Source organism: Fringilla coelebs, assembly GCF_963513975.1.
Source record: "Fringilla coelebs genome assembly, chromosome: Z".
Classification (NCBI taxonomy): domain Eukaryota; kingdom Metazoa; phylum Chordata; class Aves; order Passeriformes; family Fringillidae; genus Fringilla; species Fringilla coelebs.
The window spans coordinates 42,693,324-42,709,786 of record NC_140031.1 but is presented as its reverse complement, the minus strand read 5'-3'; the positions used below and the strand labels follow the sequence as shown (position 1 = coordinate 42,709,786).

Here is a 16,463-nt window from a genome sequence, read left to right as displayed (position 1 = left end):
GTGCGGGTGAGCGGGTACAGCTCAGATAATTGTCTGGGTAATTTGTGGAGTCTCCCCCAAAGGGGATGGAGCTGTCTGGATACAATCGTGTGCCATGTGCTCTGGGATGTCTCTCCCTGAGCAGGGACGTTGGACCAGATGAGCCGCTGTGGTCCGTTCCAGGCTGAGCTGGAAGTGCCTTCTGTGAGTCTGTGAGGGCCGCGTCAGCCCGGCCGGCGGTGGCAGCGCGGCGGGGGCAGAAAGGCTGCTCGGAACGGCGGTGGCGGGTTGCCCCCGGGGGACAGCATTGGCGGCGGCACCGGCAGCAGCGCGGGAGGGTGCGGCTCGTCCCTGTTCTGCACTTCCGGCAGCGGGGCACTTCACTTCCGGCGGTGGGACGGAGCCATGGGGAGCCGCGGGCAGGCGAGTGATTCACACACATACAGACAGACAGACAGACACGCAGACACACACACGCGCGGACACACACACACACACACACACACACACACACACACGTACTTTGTCCCGCTGAGAGGTTGCCGCTTTGTAGCTTTTGTCGAGCCAAAAAACACAGACTTTCAGGACAAGAAGGATACAAAACTATGTTGAAGAAAGTAGCGGTTGGCACGCAAAGGCCATTGCGGGAAAAGGACGCGAGACGTGTGATAAGCAGGGGTTAAATTACATCAAAAGCACCTCTCGTGAGAGTAAGATAGGGAAAAACAAAGACGTAAGAATTAATAAGCCTTTTTATTACTGCGGTGTAATATCCTGTCGGTACCTCTTTCGGAAGTGCCTTGAAGCCTAGTTTTGGGAGTACAGTCGATAGGTATTGGCGGAGCTCTCTGTTAATGCAGGTGGCTGTAGAGGTCAGAGGTGTCTGCATTAATACATCTTGATCAAGATCATCTGATACAGCTTTTCAACATTGTGATTGGTGTGGTGAAAAGTTTGCAGGACGGGTTTGGAGAAGTTGAACCAGAGAATATTCTTGGTTGGAAGGGAGCCACAAAAAAAAAAAAAAAGATGGAGTTCAGCTCCTGGTCTTGCACAGGACCATCTCCAGGAGTCCTGATGGAGTTGTGCAGAAGCCTCCTGGGATCTGTCAGGCTGGTCCTGTGACCACTGACCTGGGAGCCTGTTCAGTGCCAGCTACTTTTTGAGTGAAGAACTTTCTCCTGATACCCAGCCTGAGTGTCCCCTGACACGACTTCAGGCCATTCCCTTGAATCCTGTCGTTGGATACTAGAGAGGAGATTGGTGCCCGCGCCTCCTTCTCCTCTTGTGAGGAACCTATAGATTTCTGTGTGGGTAGAAAGATGCCTGAAAATGGCTCACAAATTCTTAAAAATAGCCATAAAAAATGTCAAGTTTTGCCATACATGTGTTCAGCATAAAACCACATGAATATTAATCTGCTATTTGAAAAGATGGCAAATATACTATGGAGTATAAAAAATTTAGGGAATTAAAATATCTGTGAAACAATAGGTTTATTTGTTTTGTTTTAATTCTGCGGGTTTACTTTCTACAGATTCATCTATCTAGGGAATGCTGCCGTTAAAGGCAGCATGGTTCTGTTCATTTGCTGGGTTTTTTTCTGAGTTACAGACCTGTGTTTCTTCTGTCTTTCTAAAAATTATTTTAAATACTAATAGTGAGAGAAGCATTATGAAGTACTTGGAATTGTGCCCTCTAGAGATGCCAAAACATGATAGGAAGTGATAGAAAAATCCTCAAAAGGCATATTGTTTTCAAGATTATGTTTTTTTGGTGCTTGTCAGAGATTCTTTTCAGTCTGTGGCAGACACCAAAAAAGTTTCATAAGGATTTGAGGGTTTCTGTAATTCATTGTAGTCTGTATGAATGATCAGCCAGTACCACATAACAATGAGCTGTGATTCTTGTGGGTTTGATTTTCATACGTATTCAGGTATGTCTTCTCTACATTGTAAATCCTAACTTTCTGAGTGTTTGCTTTTACTGAAGTGTTCATTTGCTGACCTGGCAGTTGTATTTAAGGGAAGGACTTTGCATTGGTTTTCCCACACCACCTGTAGAAGGTTTTTATGTGAGAATACTTCAGCCATTTCTTTTTCTATCTTTTTCAAACCTAGAAATATGCACTGATGTACTCTTGATAATTCCTTCAAGTAACTTGAATTTTAGAGTTATTCCAGTTCTGTTGGGTTTATTTGACATTGGCACAATAAATAATGCTTGTGTCCATGTATTTTCAGGATTATATTTCCATCATGCCAAATAATTATTTAGGATGTGGTGCCAGCATTTTAGGGTAATTCGAAATATCTAGACCTGTCTAAGATTTTGATGACATCACATCAGCTTTGGCTGATGTGTTTTAATCAGGAATTTAAGTAAAGCCTCTTAGATATTGATTCTGCATCAAATTCTGTACTGAATGGAAAGAACATGAAATTTAAACCAAAACATTTTCAATTGTAACATGTTCATTTTAACTAACAATCTTGCTAGCAAATAATTTAATTCTCTTGATGTTGTATTGGCAGGTTTTGAAGCTTTTTAAGTTGTTACACAGAACACGGCAAGAAGTTTTCAAAAATGATACCAAAGCCCTCGAAGGTGAGATACTTGTTTTGCGTGGTGTGTGCTTACCTGTATTTTGTGGAACTTTCTTCTCAGAATACAGAGAAAGATAATTCTTAGCATAATCTTTCTTCAAATTATTCCCATATTTTTCAAATAATTACTGGGGAAAATTGTGTGTCCATAACCAGATATCCTTTAATTTGAAACAAAAAAATGGTCCTTAGAGTCAACCACCTAACAAATATTTTGGAAGGGAAAAATCTCTTTTTTAAATGTTCCTGATATTCTTGGGAGATATTTTTGTTTTGGTTTTTTTTAACTTCTCTTCAGTCCAGCCAGAGCATGGTTAGCTGTACTAATTAATTCTCTATGTGTGGTTTTTCCTCAATCCTGCTTTTTTAGTACCTTGTGTATGCAATACAGAATTCTAAATTGGGAATCTTACTTTACTTGTATACCAGTCAGCTTAAAATGTGACATCATGTGAATTACATGGAGATCTTACATTAAAATACTTTGATCAGAGTGCCTCAGGAATGTGCCATAAAGGACTTGAGATACTTAACTTTGGGGCAGTGACAAATTCAAAATACAATTTTTGTTCACGCTAGTTTTTTGTATACTCAGCTGCAAGACAAAAGATAAATGAAGAATTCAGAAATAACCGAGATGAGACATCTGAAGAGAAGATTAATGAGGTATTTTATTGCTTTCTGTTGTTTGGGGTTTTTTCCCACTTCACATACAAATATTTAGAAATTAGTTTTTTACTAAAGGAACTCTAAAGCACTGTAAACCCATTGAGACATCATGAAAGCCAGGTTGGTTTAGAAAGACTTCTACGTGGATCTTTGTTTATAAATATATAGATACTGCCAGTGGTATTAATACTGTGTTATAGAATCTTGTACATTCAAAAGAACATAAGTAGAAAGTGTGTTCTGATAGTTCAAAGTGATTATTTTGAAGTTTATAGTAAAATTTTAATGAGATAATATTTGAAGTTACAATTTTCATGTAAATATTTTATGCTTTGCTCATAATACCCATCTGCACTGTGGTCACTTAAATGTACCCACTCACTGTTGTTTAGGCAAACAGAAACAAGCAGACAAATTAAACAATCAGCTGATCTATCACAAATGACTCAGCGTATTTGTGGAAGGCAAAAACCAGCAAAATTATTATGATTGATTGTAGTATAGTATAGTTGTAGTATATCTTAATTATACTACAGGGATTTTTTTTGCTTCTTCTTTCCTTACCATGCATTAAAAGCAGAGCATTCTGTTAATTCACTGTTAGTTACCTTTGCTCAACTGTTGCCTTAACACTTTTTGCTGAGTCATTTTTTCCTGAAAGTTAATGCGAACTGAAAGGGAACTTCTATGTTTTAGATAATTTTAGCTATTAACATCCATACAGACTGAGTAACTTAGTCCTTGTCATTCAGCCTTTTATCAGACTATTTTTACATTGTCACTGGGCACTGGTTGGAAGAAAGTGCCTACATCTGTCCCTTGAAGAAATAAAATGTAAACCTTTTCCTCATGCCAGCCACTGTACAATAATGTAAATAGTTCTCACCTTTTAGTCAGCAGTTCCTGAATTTCAGCTTGTTATCAGCCTCCTGTAATAGTACTCAGTGTTTGTGCTACCACTGTCTGATCAGCTAAGTTATGTGTTCAGGGTTGTTTTTTTTAATAGATATATAGGAAAAATACTTACTGCAATTCTGAAATCTGTATTTGTTTTCTAGGCAACCTACAAATTACACATACGTGACTTTTTAATATGGGATAGTTGATATTTGATTAACTGTGTCAGTGAAAGAAATACTAGACTTCCATCCCAGCTACACACTCCTAGAACATCACAGAAGCTGTCATATTTGTTTCATCTACACACTGAAAAGAGTTGCAGAGGAACTGAATCAAGTTTTATAGAGGACTTAAGAATGTTTGAGAGCTTGCTTGCATGAATGTGGTGCTGGTAATGTTCTGCTTTGGACAGCAGCTAAAAAATGAAGTACTGACCAGCCAGAATAGAAAACTACAGTATATTCTAATATGACAGCAAGTACTTTTATTGGTATGTACTTATATGTGTCAAGCTTGCAGTGACATAAGGAGATTGAGGTAACTGTCTACAGTATGAGGGTGAGAAATGTGGTAGCTCAAGCTAATGTACCAGTTTTTGTTCAGATCAGGAGTGCACTTACGAAGTTATCTTGGTTCTTTCCTCTTCCTGTGATTTGTCTTGTTATGTAAAGTATCAGACCAACTAGCAGAATTCCCTTAAGGTCAATCTGAAGAGGAAGCTGTGCTTCAGGAGCATGCTAATGGGCTTTCAGCAAGGAGATCTGAAGGGTACCCGCTCCAAGCCCTTAAAAAGGAAGAGCATGAGAAGAAGTGTGGTGTAGATGGCAAGTAGCAAAAGCTCTAGCCTTTGCAAAGATCCACTTCTGTGGGTATGCACCACTTCCTAGTGTGAGCATCTCTCCTGAAATGTCTCACTTGAGCAATTTCATTTAGCAATTTCATTAGACTTCTCTTAATGGCTCAGCAAAGCTAGCAAGGGTGCTGCAGTTTATCCTCTTAGTGAGAGCAGGAATTCTAGGCCTTTTGCCAAATACTAATACCTTGGGTAGTCTTTAGGTAGTGCCTTGTTTCTGCACAGTTCTACTGTGAAACCTCAGTATTCTTAATTCTTGTCATGTTTTGCTCTTGTTTTTGTCTCCTTATTTCAGGGGCAGTAGTGTTGAAAGAATGAGATTGCCCTTTCACTATGGGAAGTTGAATGTTATTGAGGCATGAGTGAGTGTCTTTGATCATTGGAAACTTGGTTGATTGGTTTTGTAGTTGCCTTTCACCTTATTCAGTTGCAGTTTAATTGCGTAGGTGTATGTACTGGCATAAGTTCCTGAGCCAGAGTTTCCCTCACTAGGTACTCCATGTCAAGGTCACTTACACATCAATCTGCAAGTTATTCCAGGATCCCCAAGGCATAAGCAATGGATACATAGTACATAAGTAACTGAGCAGTATAACCAAATTATTTTATTAGTTGAATAGTTGTCTAGTATGGAAAATGTCTTCAGAAACAGTCACATATAATTCAAATTACTCTCTTGTTCCTCCATTCTTATTCCTTTTACTAGCTTCTTAAAATAGCTTCAGATGTTGAAGTAATTCTCAGAACTTCTGTTATTCAGGCGGTTCACACAGATTCTGACAAAATAGGTGAGTAAGCCTGCATGCTAAAAAGATACTTAAATATGTTACCGTTTAGTAAATAAGTATAGAATGTGAAAATGAGGAAAGGAATAGTGAGGCAAATAGCCTGTCTGTTATTCTCTGGCAAAATTCTTAATGTAAGCTATTCATTAATGTCACTACCTAGGACAGGTGGGAGTTTCAAAGGTACAAAGTTTCCATACAAATGTTTTGAGGTATGGAGGCTGGTAGAAAAGAGGCAGTGATTACTTTTAATGCCCTTAACTAGCTGTAACTATTAGGAAAGTCAGCAATTAGACAGCTAGTCAGCATGGATGTACCGACTACTAAGTCAGCATATGTCCAAAGCCAGTAGCCACAGTACCTATCTGTAGGTGCTTGCTCTACCAAATAGGGAGGAACTGCCTGTGCAGCATTAGCAAATGCAGTATGTACACTGAAAAGCCATAGAAAAGCTTTTTCTTTGAGGATTGAGTGTTCACTTCCAAAACTGTTTTCCAACAATTTCAGTTTCAGGTTATGCTGTGTAAGATTTGTGATGCAGTGATTACCTCCATTCAAAGTCTATCAAATTTTGAAATCCTGATTCTTGGTTTAGAAGTTCTTTTATCTTGCAGTCAAAAAGAAAAGTACTAGGTAGGCTCAGCATACAACTGTGTGGTAAGAGAATACAGGAAATCTTCAGCTGTGTACATTGTTTCCTTTTACTTCAGTTTAGTGTTGTCTGTAAAGTTTTGTACCAATCTTCAGTTTTAGGTTTGGTAAAACATTTAACTTTAAAACAGCAATTATGATCAAGGCCAAAGATAAGTCTGGACCAATGTCAAGTCTTCCAAGATGATTCCAGGCAGATAATAGTTGAAGAACAGCAACAGACAAAGTGAATTTGCACCTTGTTCAGCTGTTCACACCTGGCAGCACTTCCTGAGTCAGGGATATTTTCTGGTTTAATTATCTTCAATGGGCTTCTCTTCAATTACTTTTCATTTTCACCAAGCTATTCATAAATGTATAAGTCCTTTATTACCTCCTTTTTGTTCACTTCCCCATGAAACAGCTCTCAGAAACAACAGGTGAAAGTCTATGATTATTCTTGCTATTCACTGCACACTGTGGGTAAGGAGGCATTTATACACACAACAATAGCACAATAATGTTTTCTCTTTAATTTTCAATTGGATTCCTGCTAATAGTCACTGCTAATTCTAAATTTAATTTTTGGCTGCCAAGCATGCATATTATGTACTTATTTTTACAAAATTGTACTCATAAAACTCATTTGAGTGGTCATAACTGTTAAAAACTGGATGTCCCCGATATTCCAGGTGGAGCGGCACACCACATCACTGGGTCAGATGCCCCTTTTTGTCCTGTTTTTTGTCCCTTTGGATTGGTTTCTTTTTGGATCCTTCACTTGCATGAAGGTTAAGGCGCTTGATTGGCCCATTATAGTTCTGTCCAGGCTGGCTCGTTTCACCTGGAGGGTGGTGCACTTTACTTAGGTGTATTATGGTACCGTTGAGTACCATAATTCTTATAACTACCCTTTTAACCCCTTTTTCCATAACCAAACTAACAGTACATGCTTCACAATAGTTATTTTACAATAGTTTCTAACCTATTATTAACAGTGACAATATTGTAGCAGTAACTTTCACTAGGTGCTTTCTTTTCTTGTTGGCCTTTAAAATAGGTGTGACAAGATAAATATTACAGATTAGATTCCAAGACTTGGGTGAGAGAGCTAAGTCAGATCCAGTATTCATTTTTGAAATTGCTGAAGTAAGCATAATATGACTCAGGCTTGAAAAAACTGCTATTCACTCCCCTGCTAAAAGTTACTGCAAAACTTATGGCTTCTTAATATCAGAATTTCCAATTCTTATAAAAGGAGATGGGAAAACATAATTGTAGCCAGCTGAAAGTAAAATCTTAGTATTTGTCTTAAATATCTAGATGATAGATAGATGCTACTTACCACAAGTTCAGATCCTCATTTTAGTAACAAAATATTTTGTCTGTAAATGTAAAAGCACCTTTAGAATTTAACCTAGTATTTTCCATAAGATTATAGTCTTACTGGTTTTTTTTTCTATTTTAGTACTCATACCCAGGAAAGATCTTCTACAGGACAACACTCCCTACTTAGATAAACCAACAAAAAAGCAAGAATCCTGAGGAGATATTGTTACCAGGAAAAAAGAGACTGAAATCAACTCACTGATTTTATTGAGTGCTGGGATATGATCATGCACTTGTTCTGTGGAAAATAGTAATACTTTAACCGAACTTAAAAGTACACTCATGAATTGTGTTTATTCAGCCAGGAATGTTGCTGATTATGACAGCTCTCAGACAGAGATTGTTTCCCAGAAATCCAGAGTTTTTCAAAGCTATATAAAAATTAAATTGAGTACTTAATAGTGATAATATTTATTTTTAAGTTTATTGTCAATCATAAGCTTCTTTGAAGTAATGAAAAATCATCTTGTGGCATTTAATGTTAAATTTAGGTTTTGTACCAAGAGCATGATTTCTGAAGTTGTCATTAATTGTACACTAGCGTACTGTGATGCTTGAGAGCATTCTTGAAGGTTTATCTGAATAAATTATTTGTGTTTTACAGATGGGAGAGCATGTTTAGTGTTTTTCTTCTCCCTTACACTCTGGAATGAGCAGGAATGTTAGGGTTTGAGTTCTTAGATGACAGCACAAGAGAACCTAGACACAACATAACCTAAGGATGTTCGTTTATGAATTTGTGGGGTTTTTTTAAACTGATAATCATTGAGTGACTGAGGCATTTGCCAAAGAAAAGGGCATTGCCATTTAGTTGCAAGTGAACTTGCCTAGAGCGAATATATGAAAAGTATGATTAGTAAGCCCTAATAATTTGCCTTTTTTTAAAGGATACTTCCTTGTTTCTTGTGAAATTCATTGCAATGATCCATTCACTTCCATTTTAATTGGAAGGAGGTACAACCGCAATGATACATAGAATTGTTTCTTCATGAAATTGATAGCAGGCACCACCCTAGGATCCAAGTACATCACACAGGAGTGAGGCAGTCTGACAATATGTTTCACCTCATGAGTCCTGCCATATCTGTTATCTCAGTCTCCATGATGTCAGAATTGCCTATCTATATGTATACTGATTAGGCTTGACTGTCTGAATAAACCAGAAAACTAGTGCCTTCATCCAGTCTCTTTTTCCTGCAAAGCATGTAAATGTGACAAGTACTCCTTTGTTTAAAACTGTTGTCTCTGGCTGCAGTGGCCAGGGCAGCCAGCAGGAAATACAGCTGTCAGTAGCTCTCTTTGAATTGCATTTATACTCCCTGCACTGTAGCTAAAAGGCACCAGGCACACGGTGGGAGATAGAATTAAATGACTGCAGTTCTTGCCATTTGATCTATTCTAGTGGTTACTACTACAAAACAAATGTCTCTGTCTGTAGGGGATGTCCTTTTGTAGGCCCCTGTAATTGTTTACTTTCGTAAGGAGTATATTCTATGTCTCATTTCCCATCCTTCTGCAGCCTGCCTATATTGACTTTTTTTTTCCCCTATAAGGGGCATAAGAGAGACATATGCCAGAAAGAGAAAATACAAGGTAGTGGCAACTGTAAAGAGAAAGCAGAGTATTGCCTCAGGTGAAATGACTAACTTTTAAGCAGAAGTAATTAAACAGGGGTCTGACAAGACTGGGAAATTACATAGCCATTAAGGTGGACATCCCATGGCATGGTGGAATTGGGGGGAGTTCACCTCTCATAGCCCCTGCCTTAGGCTGTGGGTGTAGCCTTAGAGATTTTATCCTTCAGATTGATTTTATTGAACTGATGCCTGGTAAGTTTTTACTCTTTCACTACTGATGTAAAACAGTATTGCCCATTACCATGCAATATAGTAAAAGATTTCAGTGATATCAGTGGTAGGTGGTGATCTTCTATATGCTCTTTGAGGAAGCCACAAGTGGAGAAATTTGTCATGTGACTATTGCTTTGGTATTGTGCTGCTGTCATGTGTTCTGGGGTTTTTATTTTTAGTAAGAATACTTCAGTAGAAATACAGAAAGAAAGTGTCAGCTTACAGGATCAGGCTTGCAATTCAACGGGCATTTGTGTCCTTCATCTTACATATATCTTGAATACTCATCATAAAAATTCAGAATGAGTCACTTGAATAACGTACACAACTGGTGAAAATAAAGTATCTTGTAAAAATAGTTGGTACAGTTTATTGGTCTTCAGAATGATTGTTTTTACACTCCTGTGCAGTATCTTTATGGTGTGTGCATTAACATTCCATGTTCCTGCTGTCCTTGTGCATTCCTGGCAGCAAAGACAAACCAAATTCTGTAGTGTTGAGATGAAGAAAATCAAGATGATACAAAAAAGGGCTACTGACATACAGGCTGGCAGGCCTATTTCTTGCTCTTACTCAATGTGATCTTAAATAGGAATCCAGGTATCTCGACCAGGGTAAATGGGAATCCAGGTATGTTACTGAGCCTAAAAGTATCTCAGACTTGGTTGCTATCTGGGTCCAGTAGGTGTTCATTTTCTTCAAATTTAACTTTTCAGTCTTGAAAGAATCTCACAAACCTGCATAATGAGCAGCTGCTTATTAGGGTAATTAAAGGCTTTTTCATGCTAGTTGGTCATAGTGACTATTCCTCTTCCCCTTATTTCATGCTTACGTGTTGGTTTGCATTCCAGAATCCAGCCATCACCCCAGTTTTCATTTCTCTTTTTAACTTCACTCTTGGTATGAATCTGTTCTTGATATTGCTAGGATTGTGCTCATATATGTGTATATACATATTTTTTTTATTATTTTTTAATTAATACAAATAATCAAAAATAAAAAGGAACTATTGTTGCAATCTCTCTTTCCAAAGGTTGAAGTCTTAGATGAAACTTTTCAAGTTATTACAGGGGTTTTCACTTAATGGCTTAGGAGGGGAAAAGGGTTTTCTGTTTACAACAGAATCTGTAGTTGAATAGGCTCACAATAACACAATTCAATCACATTTAAGTTTTTTTAGGTTTACTGGAACAGCAGAATTTTTAAAGCAAGTGCATGTGCCTTTCCCTCTAGAGTATATACCATGAATCATAAAAGATAGGCCTTAAAGCTAAACAGTTCTTTAAACTGTAGTTTTATTATGTCTGTATCATAATAAATACATTAAAAACCAAACCATCGAGCTCTTCTGCAGGCAGACAGGAGGTGCTCTTGGAAAAGCCTTGGTGCTTGCTCAGATCTGCTACAGCCCAGCTGCCAGAGCCAAGTGGTCAGTGTGGTCTGACCAGCGCACATTGCTGTGCGGGGGTGTGTCCGTGACCTGCACAGAGACACTAGCAGTGCTGCTTAGCAAGACCTGGGCTTGTGCAGGCGAGTTTCAGGTCTGCTCAAGGTAGCCACATGTGTGCAGAGTTTGGCAGAACAGATGCCACCTTAGTGATTTCATGTAGCACAATTCTTTTGTGCTTCAGCTTCTGGCATCGTCTACCAGAGATGTAGCTGTTAGAGCATTCTGCCCTTGGTAGTCTCTTTCACAAAATGTTGACTTCATATACACTGTAGCTTTATTGAAAGCATGAAATACATCTGAAGAGTATTTCCAGTTTAAATACTAAGTTCTGGTCTTGTGCTAACTACCTTTCCCTCTTGTTTATTTAACAGTTTCAAAATAAAAGGTTTCTTCAGTTGTGTTTTTCTGCAAGATGAGGATAGGGATCAATCATGGTGTTAGTATGTTTTCTATAGCCTGATGTTCATAAAATGCAGGTGATAGATTTAATCTATTAATTGATCTGGTTTGTATGGGTAGAATTTGTGTGGAACTCTTAATGGTTTCAGGTGAAACAAGGTGTTTGTTCTATTATAGCAGAGGAAAATGAATCCCCTTCTCTGTTCCTGTGCACTTTGGTAAAGGAAGCATTTAGTTGCTAATTTTACAGGCAATGCTTTTAAACCAGAAAGTGATTTTACATAGGCTTGCTCTGGAGGTAGCATTACAAGTTTAATATGGAAATGTGGCTTGTACCTTCCCTAAGGAGCTGAGTTCTCAGTTTTTCAGCTCACATGATATCAGCAAACCTGTGGCAACTTCATTGATATAAGCATTTAGTCTGTGTTTTAGCGGTTCTGCCAGTTAAAGGAGCTGAAGTAGTCTGAATGCTGCATAAAATTATCAGTCCTGTTTGTATCACACTGGACTTGTAAATACAGCTTCAAGTACTGGCAGTACTTTAAACTTCCTTTACAAAAGGAAAAGAAATATTGACAATTGAAAACTAAAAATAAAGGCTGACCAGCTTACAGGAAGAACTGAGATTTAATACTTCCCAGCTTCAGATAACTCTTTCCAAACTACTTGCAAAATCCAGTCCTTAAGTTTGAAGTTTGGTAGACTGTCAAATCTTTGATCTTTACTTTTATGGGAAGATAATTATTTAAAACAAAGCACAAATATGAACACAATTTGAGTATTAAGGTTGGTATTTGGTATTAAGGATATTGAAGTGCTGGAGTGTGCAGGGCAACAAGGTTCGTGAAGGGTCTAGGAAACTTGCCTTATGAGGAGTTGCTGAGGTAGCTGGGTTTGTTTAGTCATGAGGAGGCTCAGGGGAGACCTCATTGCTCTCCACAACTCCCTGAAAGGAGGCTGTAGTGAGGTGGGGGTTGGTCACTTCTACTGTCTCTGCAGTGAGAGGATCAGAGGAAATGGCCTTCAGCTGAGACAGGAAAATCAGATTAGATATTAGAAAAAGAAAAAAATTCACTGTTAGGGCATGTCAGGCATTGGAATAGGTTGCCCTGGGAGTTACCATCCCAAATGGAGTCACCATCTCTGGAGGTGTCTAAGAGGCATCTGGATTTGGTGCTGGGTCAGTGGTTGAGGGGTTACAGTTTGCTGGGTTGATGTTTGGACTTGGCAATCCTAGAGGTCTCTTCCAACCTTGATGATTCCATGATTTTACAGTTATACATGTTTGATATTTTGATAGTCAAAATCCAGTCATCTTTGAGGGTGAAGTATATTTAGCTTCTTTGAGGGTAAATCTGTGGCATAGATATCCAAATACCTAATTCGTTTGAAAGACTTCACTAGGGACCCAACTTTTGGGTCATGGGTTTTTTTTTTCTGCCAGCAAGAATAAGTCTGCAGAGAGGAAAAGAGGAAGGTCATGTCTTTATACTTTGAAAAATAGCAGTAAGTTTAAATAATTTGCTCTTTTTAGAAACAAATATTTCCATTTAGTTAGAGGTTCAGTAATCTGGTTTGCCTCACAATGATGGAGTAAAAGCATCTACTTTTCAAATTATGCTTTCCTTTTTCTTGTGGTGTGTCCTTCAGGTTTTCATCTCATCTACACAAAAGGCTGTGGCTTGAGTCCAGGATTAGTCAGGATTAAAGAGCTGGTGAAATGATGGCCTCTTGAACCATCAAGAGGGGAGAGGATGGCATGCTTTTTGTTAGGCCATAAAAGTGGGAAGAGTTCTGCTGTCACACCTGCTGCTGTAGCCGTGGCTGCCCTGTTCTCTGAGGTCAGTGGCCGTGGGTGAAGGTTGACTCAGCTGCCCTGAACCACCCTTTCCAGCTGAAAGTCATCTCTGTAACTGAGGACAGGAATTTTGTCACTCTGCTCACTGTGCACCAGAACTGTGCTAGTCAAAACAAGCAGTGACCTGTACACTTTCCCCTGCCAGTTTGTAAAGGAAAAACACAAAAAGGTCATTCCAACGCTTCCTTACTGTTCCAAGTGTGCATTCATTACGTGGTCTGTTGCTGTCCGCCTGCACATGAGCTAGCACTGAGGTTGCTGTGTGGATCTTCTATGCATCCATTAATGTGATTTGTCCTTGGGAAGGTCACTATCCTTTGCTTCAGATTTTCTCTTGATGCTCAGAGGTACAGTCTGAAGTCAGTCTCTTGGAGGGCTTTTGGCAACTCAGCACAAACTACCCATAAAAAAAAAGTGCTTTTAAGGACAAGGGAGGGACAAACCTGCATTTTTCACACATAGCTGTGTCTATCTGTGTCACAAGGGGAAGAGCATGGCTTTCAGGCTGTAATGCTCCTGGATAATATTTCAAAGGCTACATAATATATATAGTAACCTATGCAGCAGTTTTTCTTGTTATTCTGTAACATATTGCACTGTATCAGCGGAAGAGATCTCCGATGTAGTACTGAGAAGGGACAAAGAAGGAATTCTTACCTACCTGAAAACAGCCCCTGAAGGAATTTCCCTTTAATATTAAGAATATGCCAGATTTTAAAATTTTTTTTGGTCACGGTTATTTGATTCTGCATGTGGTTTCCTCAGTAATTTCTCCTCCAAATGTGCTTTCTGGAAATACAAGCAGTCAAGTGGTCTCACTGGACACTGCAATATTGTCCAATAGCAGCTGAGGTAAGTCTGGCTTCTGTTAAACCAATACATAAAGTCCAAAATGAGCGATCATAGGAACGAGAGCAAGAGCAGTAAAATGCATAGAAGGAAGAGTAAATGGAATAAAGGAATATTAAAGACTAATTCTGCATGAGTGAAAAAAAATATTTCCATGTACTGAGTGGTTCTTTAAACAATTTCTCTCTATAGATAAATGTCAGATTTTCATTGTTTAATTATAGTCTGTAGCGCAGGCTGGAGATGAAAAGAAGACTGATTATGTTCGGACTAAAAAGGAACACAGGACTGAATATAGAAATAGTAAAGGCAAAGAGTATATTAATTTGTGTTTGGTCTTATGACTTCATTGCAGTCATAATTAAAACTGCAGCATGTTCAGAAAGTAATTTCTTTGAGCAGAAAGGTCTAGGGTCAATTGCCTGTTTTGCAGTCAATGTTTCTGTGTAACTTTGCCTGTTTATGCTTTATTTCAGGTGCATTCAGTGGGACTTAGATAAACAATTATTAAGTTGCAAATACTTGTGGAGATTTCTGGCTGTATATTTTATTCCTTCTAGAGAATGAAGGAAGAAAATTTCTCCTCTAAGGGAAAGAGGACTATAAACCTCTTATATGTTACAATGAGGAAGATCATATCAAAATGTTACCCATATTACTTCCTGATAATATTGTAGATGTTCACACATTAGGTAGGAAGCTCTCAGCTCCTCATAATTTTATGAAAATATGGAATTAAATCATTATAAGCATGTTAGGTATGAAAAAATGAAACCTGTCAGCTTATGTCAGACTAACAATACAAACAAAAAAAAGAAGACTCTAAAAATTGTGAGGTTCCTTCTGCAATGCCTTTAATGTGTGTTCAGAGGAGAAGCCATGTAGAAAGGCCTTAGGTGGACAGAACTGTGACAGGTATGCTTCTCATTACTGCTTTGCTTCAGCTGCTGCAAAAAAGGCAAAATTGAGGGAATTTGTGGCTCCAGTGACAAAACACTTGACACATAGTTGTAAAGGGTGCATTACCTTTGTCAGATGGGAAACATGGTATGATGCATCAGCTACGTCAAATGATGAATCATACTTTAAAGCATGCTGTTTGATCTACTTCCCATTGCCCTAAGAGAGATTTGTATTAAGATGCAAGTTGCAATTTCTTTCACTATTTTCTAAACCACATTTCAATGAGTATTTCAGACTACAAACACGGAAAATAGAGAAGAAACATGCAAATGTCGGCGCATGTTTTTTCTCCATTTCAGGGCAGAACACCTCAAGTATGCAGGAGAAAAAGAGTGCAAAAAAACGGCCAAAACCTGGGGAAAGAGTAAACAACACTGTGTCTGTGATCAAGACATGTAGTAAAACTTGCTGCAGATTTCATCATTTTGTTCTTGTATAATTCCATTCATTTAAAACTCACTTTTCTAACAGGTGAAGTAATTTATCAAATGCACAGCTACTAAACCCACAAAAGTTAAGTCATATGGTCTCCCAGAGATTTCTCCTTAGTGCTATTTCCTCTATTCCACGTCAAAGAAGGAAAATAATTAGAGAAAGACAAAAGTTTAAAGAAACAAACAAACAAACAAACAAACTGCAATAGCATTTGAACTAGATAGCTTTGGACCAGATTTAATATCTGGAACAGATTTGAAACTAAAATCCCATTGAATCCTAAAAAAACCCACTTTTTTGGAAGTAATGGGGCTCTGCAAATTCTAGCAACAAGAAAAAAATTTAGAATTTTTGTGTTTATTTTATTTATGTATTTATTTTTGTTCTATTTAGAGGACTGTTTCATATATAGAAATTGCTAAGGGCTGCTAAACAGAGATGGAAAAGCTATCTTAAAAGTTATTCAACAGTTATTGAAGAAATAATGTTTTGTGTTCATTCCAATCTGAATTTAGGAATAAACTAAGAAAAACTAAACAGTTTAAATAAATCTCCAAGACAGTATTCGTATACATAAGGAAATGAAGAAGAATGAGCTGTAGTGCTGGCTGGTGTAAAATAGCACATTTATGAGCTATGATTACTCTGCAAATATATGCCCTCAGAAGATAAGGTCAGGTTGGGAGTATTTAACAGCTATAACCAGAGGAAAATACAGACAGAATATCAAGAAGAGCATGAAATGCAGCTCTCACTAATGTTAATTAGACTGTGATCAGTGAACTTCTCATAGTGAAGTATTGTCTCCTGTAAAGCAGCCACTCTTTTTGTTAGGATGTTTGAAATCT

General features: G+C 38.1%; 1 protein-coding gene across 3 annotated transcripts; it reads left to right on the top strand.

Annotated features, from left to right (window-relative positions):
* Positions 1 to 357: 357 nt before the first annotated feature.
* Positions 358 to 8,530, top strand: LYRM7 (LYR motif containing 7). 3 transcript variants are annotated; one of them, XM_084225090.1, is made up of 6 exons: positions 358 to 402; positions 2,514 to 2,586; positions 3,181 to 3,251; positions 5,714 to 5,795; positions 6,847 to 6,905; positions 7,891 to 8,530. In XM_084225090.1, the coding sequence occupies exons 1-5, from the start codon at positions 385 to 387 to the stop codon at positions 6,864 to 6,866; spliced, it is 264 nt and encodes an 87-aa protein (XP_084081216.1). In that variant the 5' UTR covers positions 358 to 384; the 3' UTR covers positions 6,867 to 6,905; positions 7,891 to 8,530. The 3 variants fall into 3 exon arrangements, with proteins under 3 accessions (XP_084081216.1, XP_084081215.1, XP_084081214.1); XM_084225089.1 differs by having other exon boundaries at positions 6,847 to 6,862; positions 7,891 to 8,524; XM_084225088.1 differs by lacking the exon at positions 6,847 to 6,905 and having other exon boundaries at positions 7,891 to 8,450.
* Positions 8,531 to 16,463: the final 7,933 nt, after the last annotated feature.

Coding starts and splice junctions, on each gene's coding strand:
- LYRM7 (XM_084225088.1), top strand. Junction 2,587..3,180: donor TGATACCAAAGCCCTCGAAG/GTGAGATACTTG, acceptor TTGTATACTCAG/CTGCAAGACAAAAGATAAAT. Junction 5,796..7,890: donor CACAGATTCTGACAAAATAG/GTGAGTAAGCCT, acceptor TTTCTATTTTAG/TACTCATACCCAGGAAAGAT.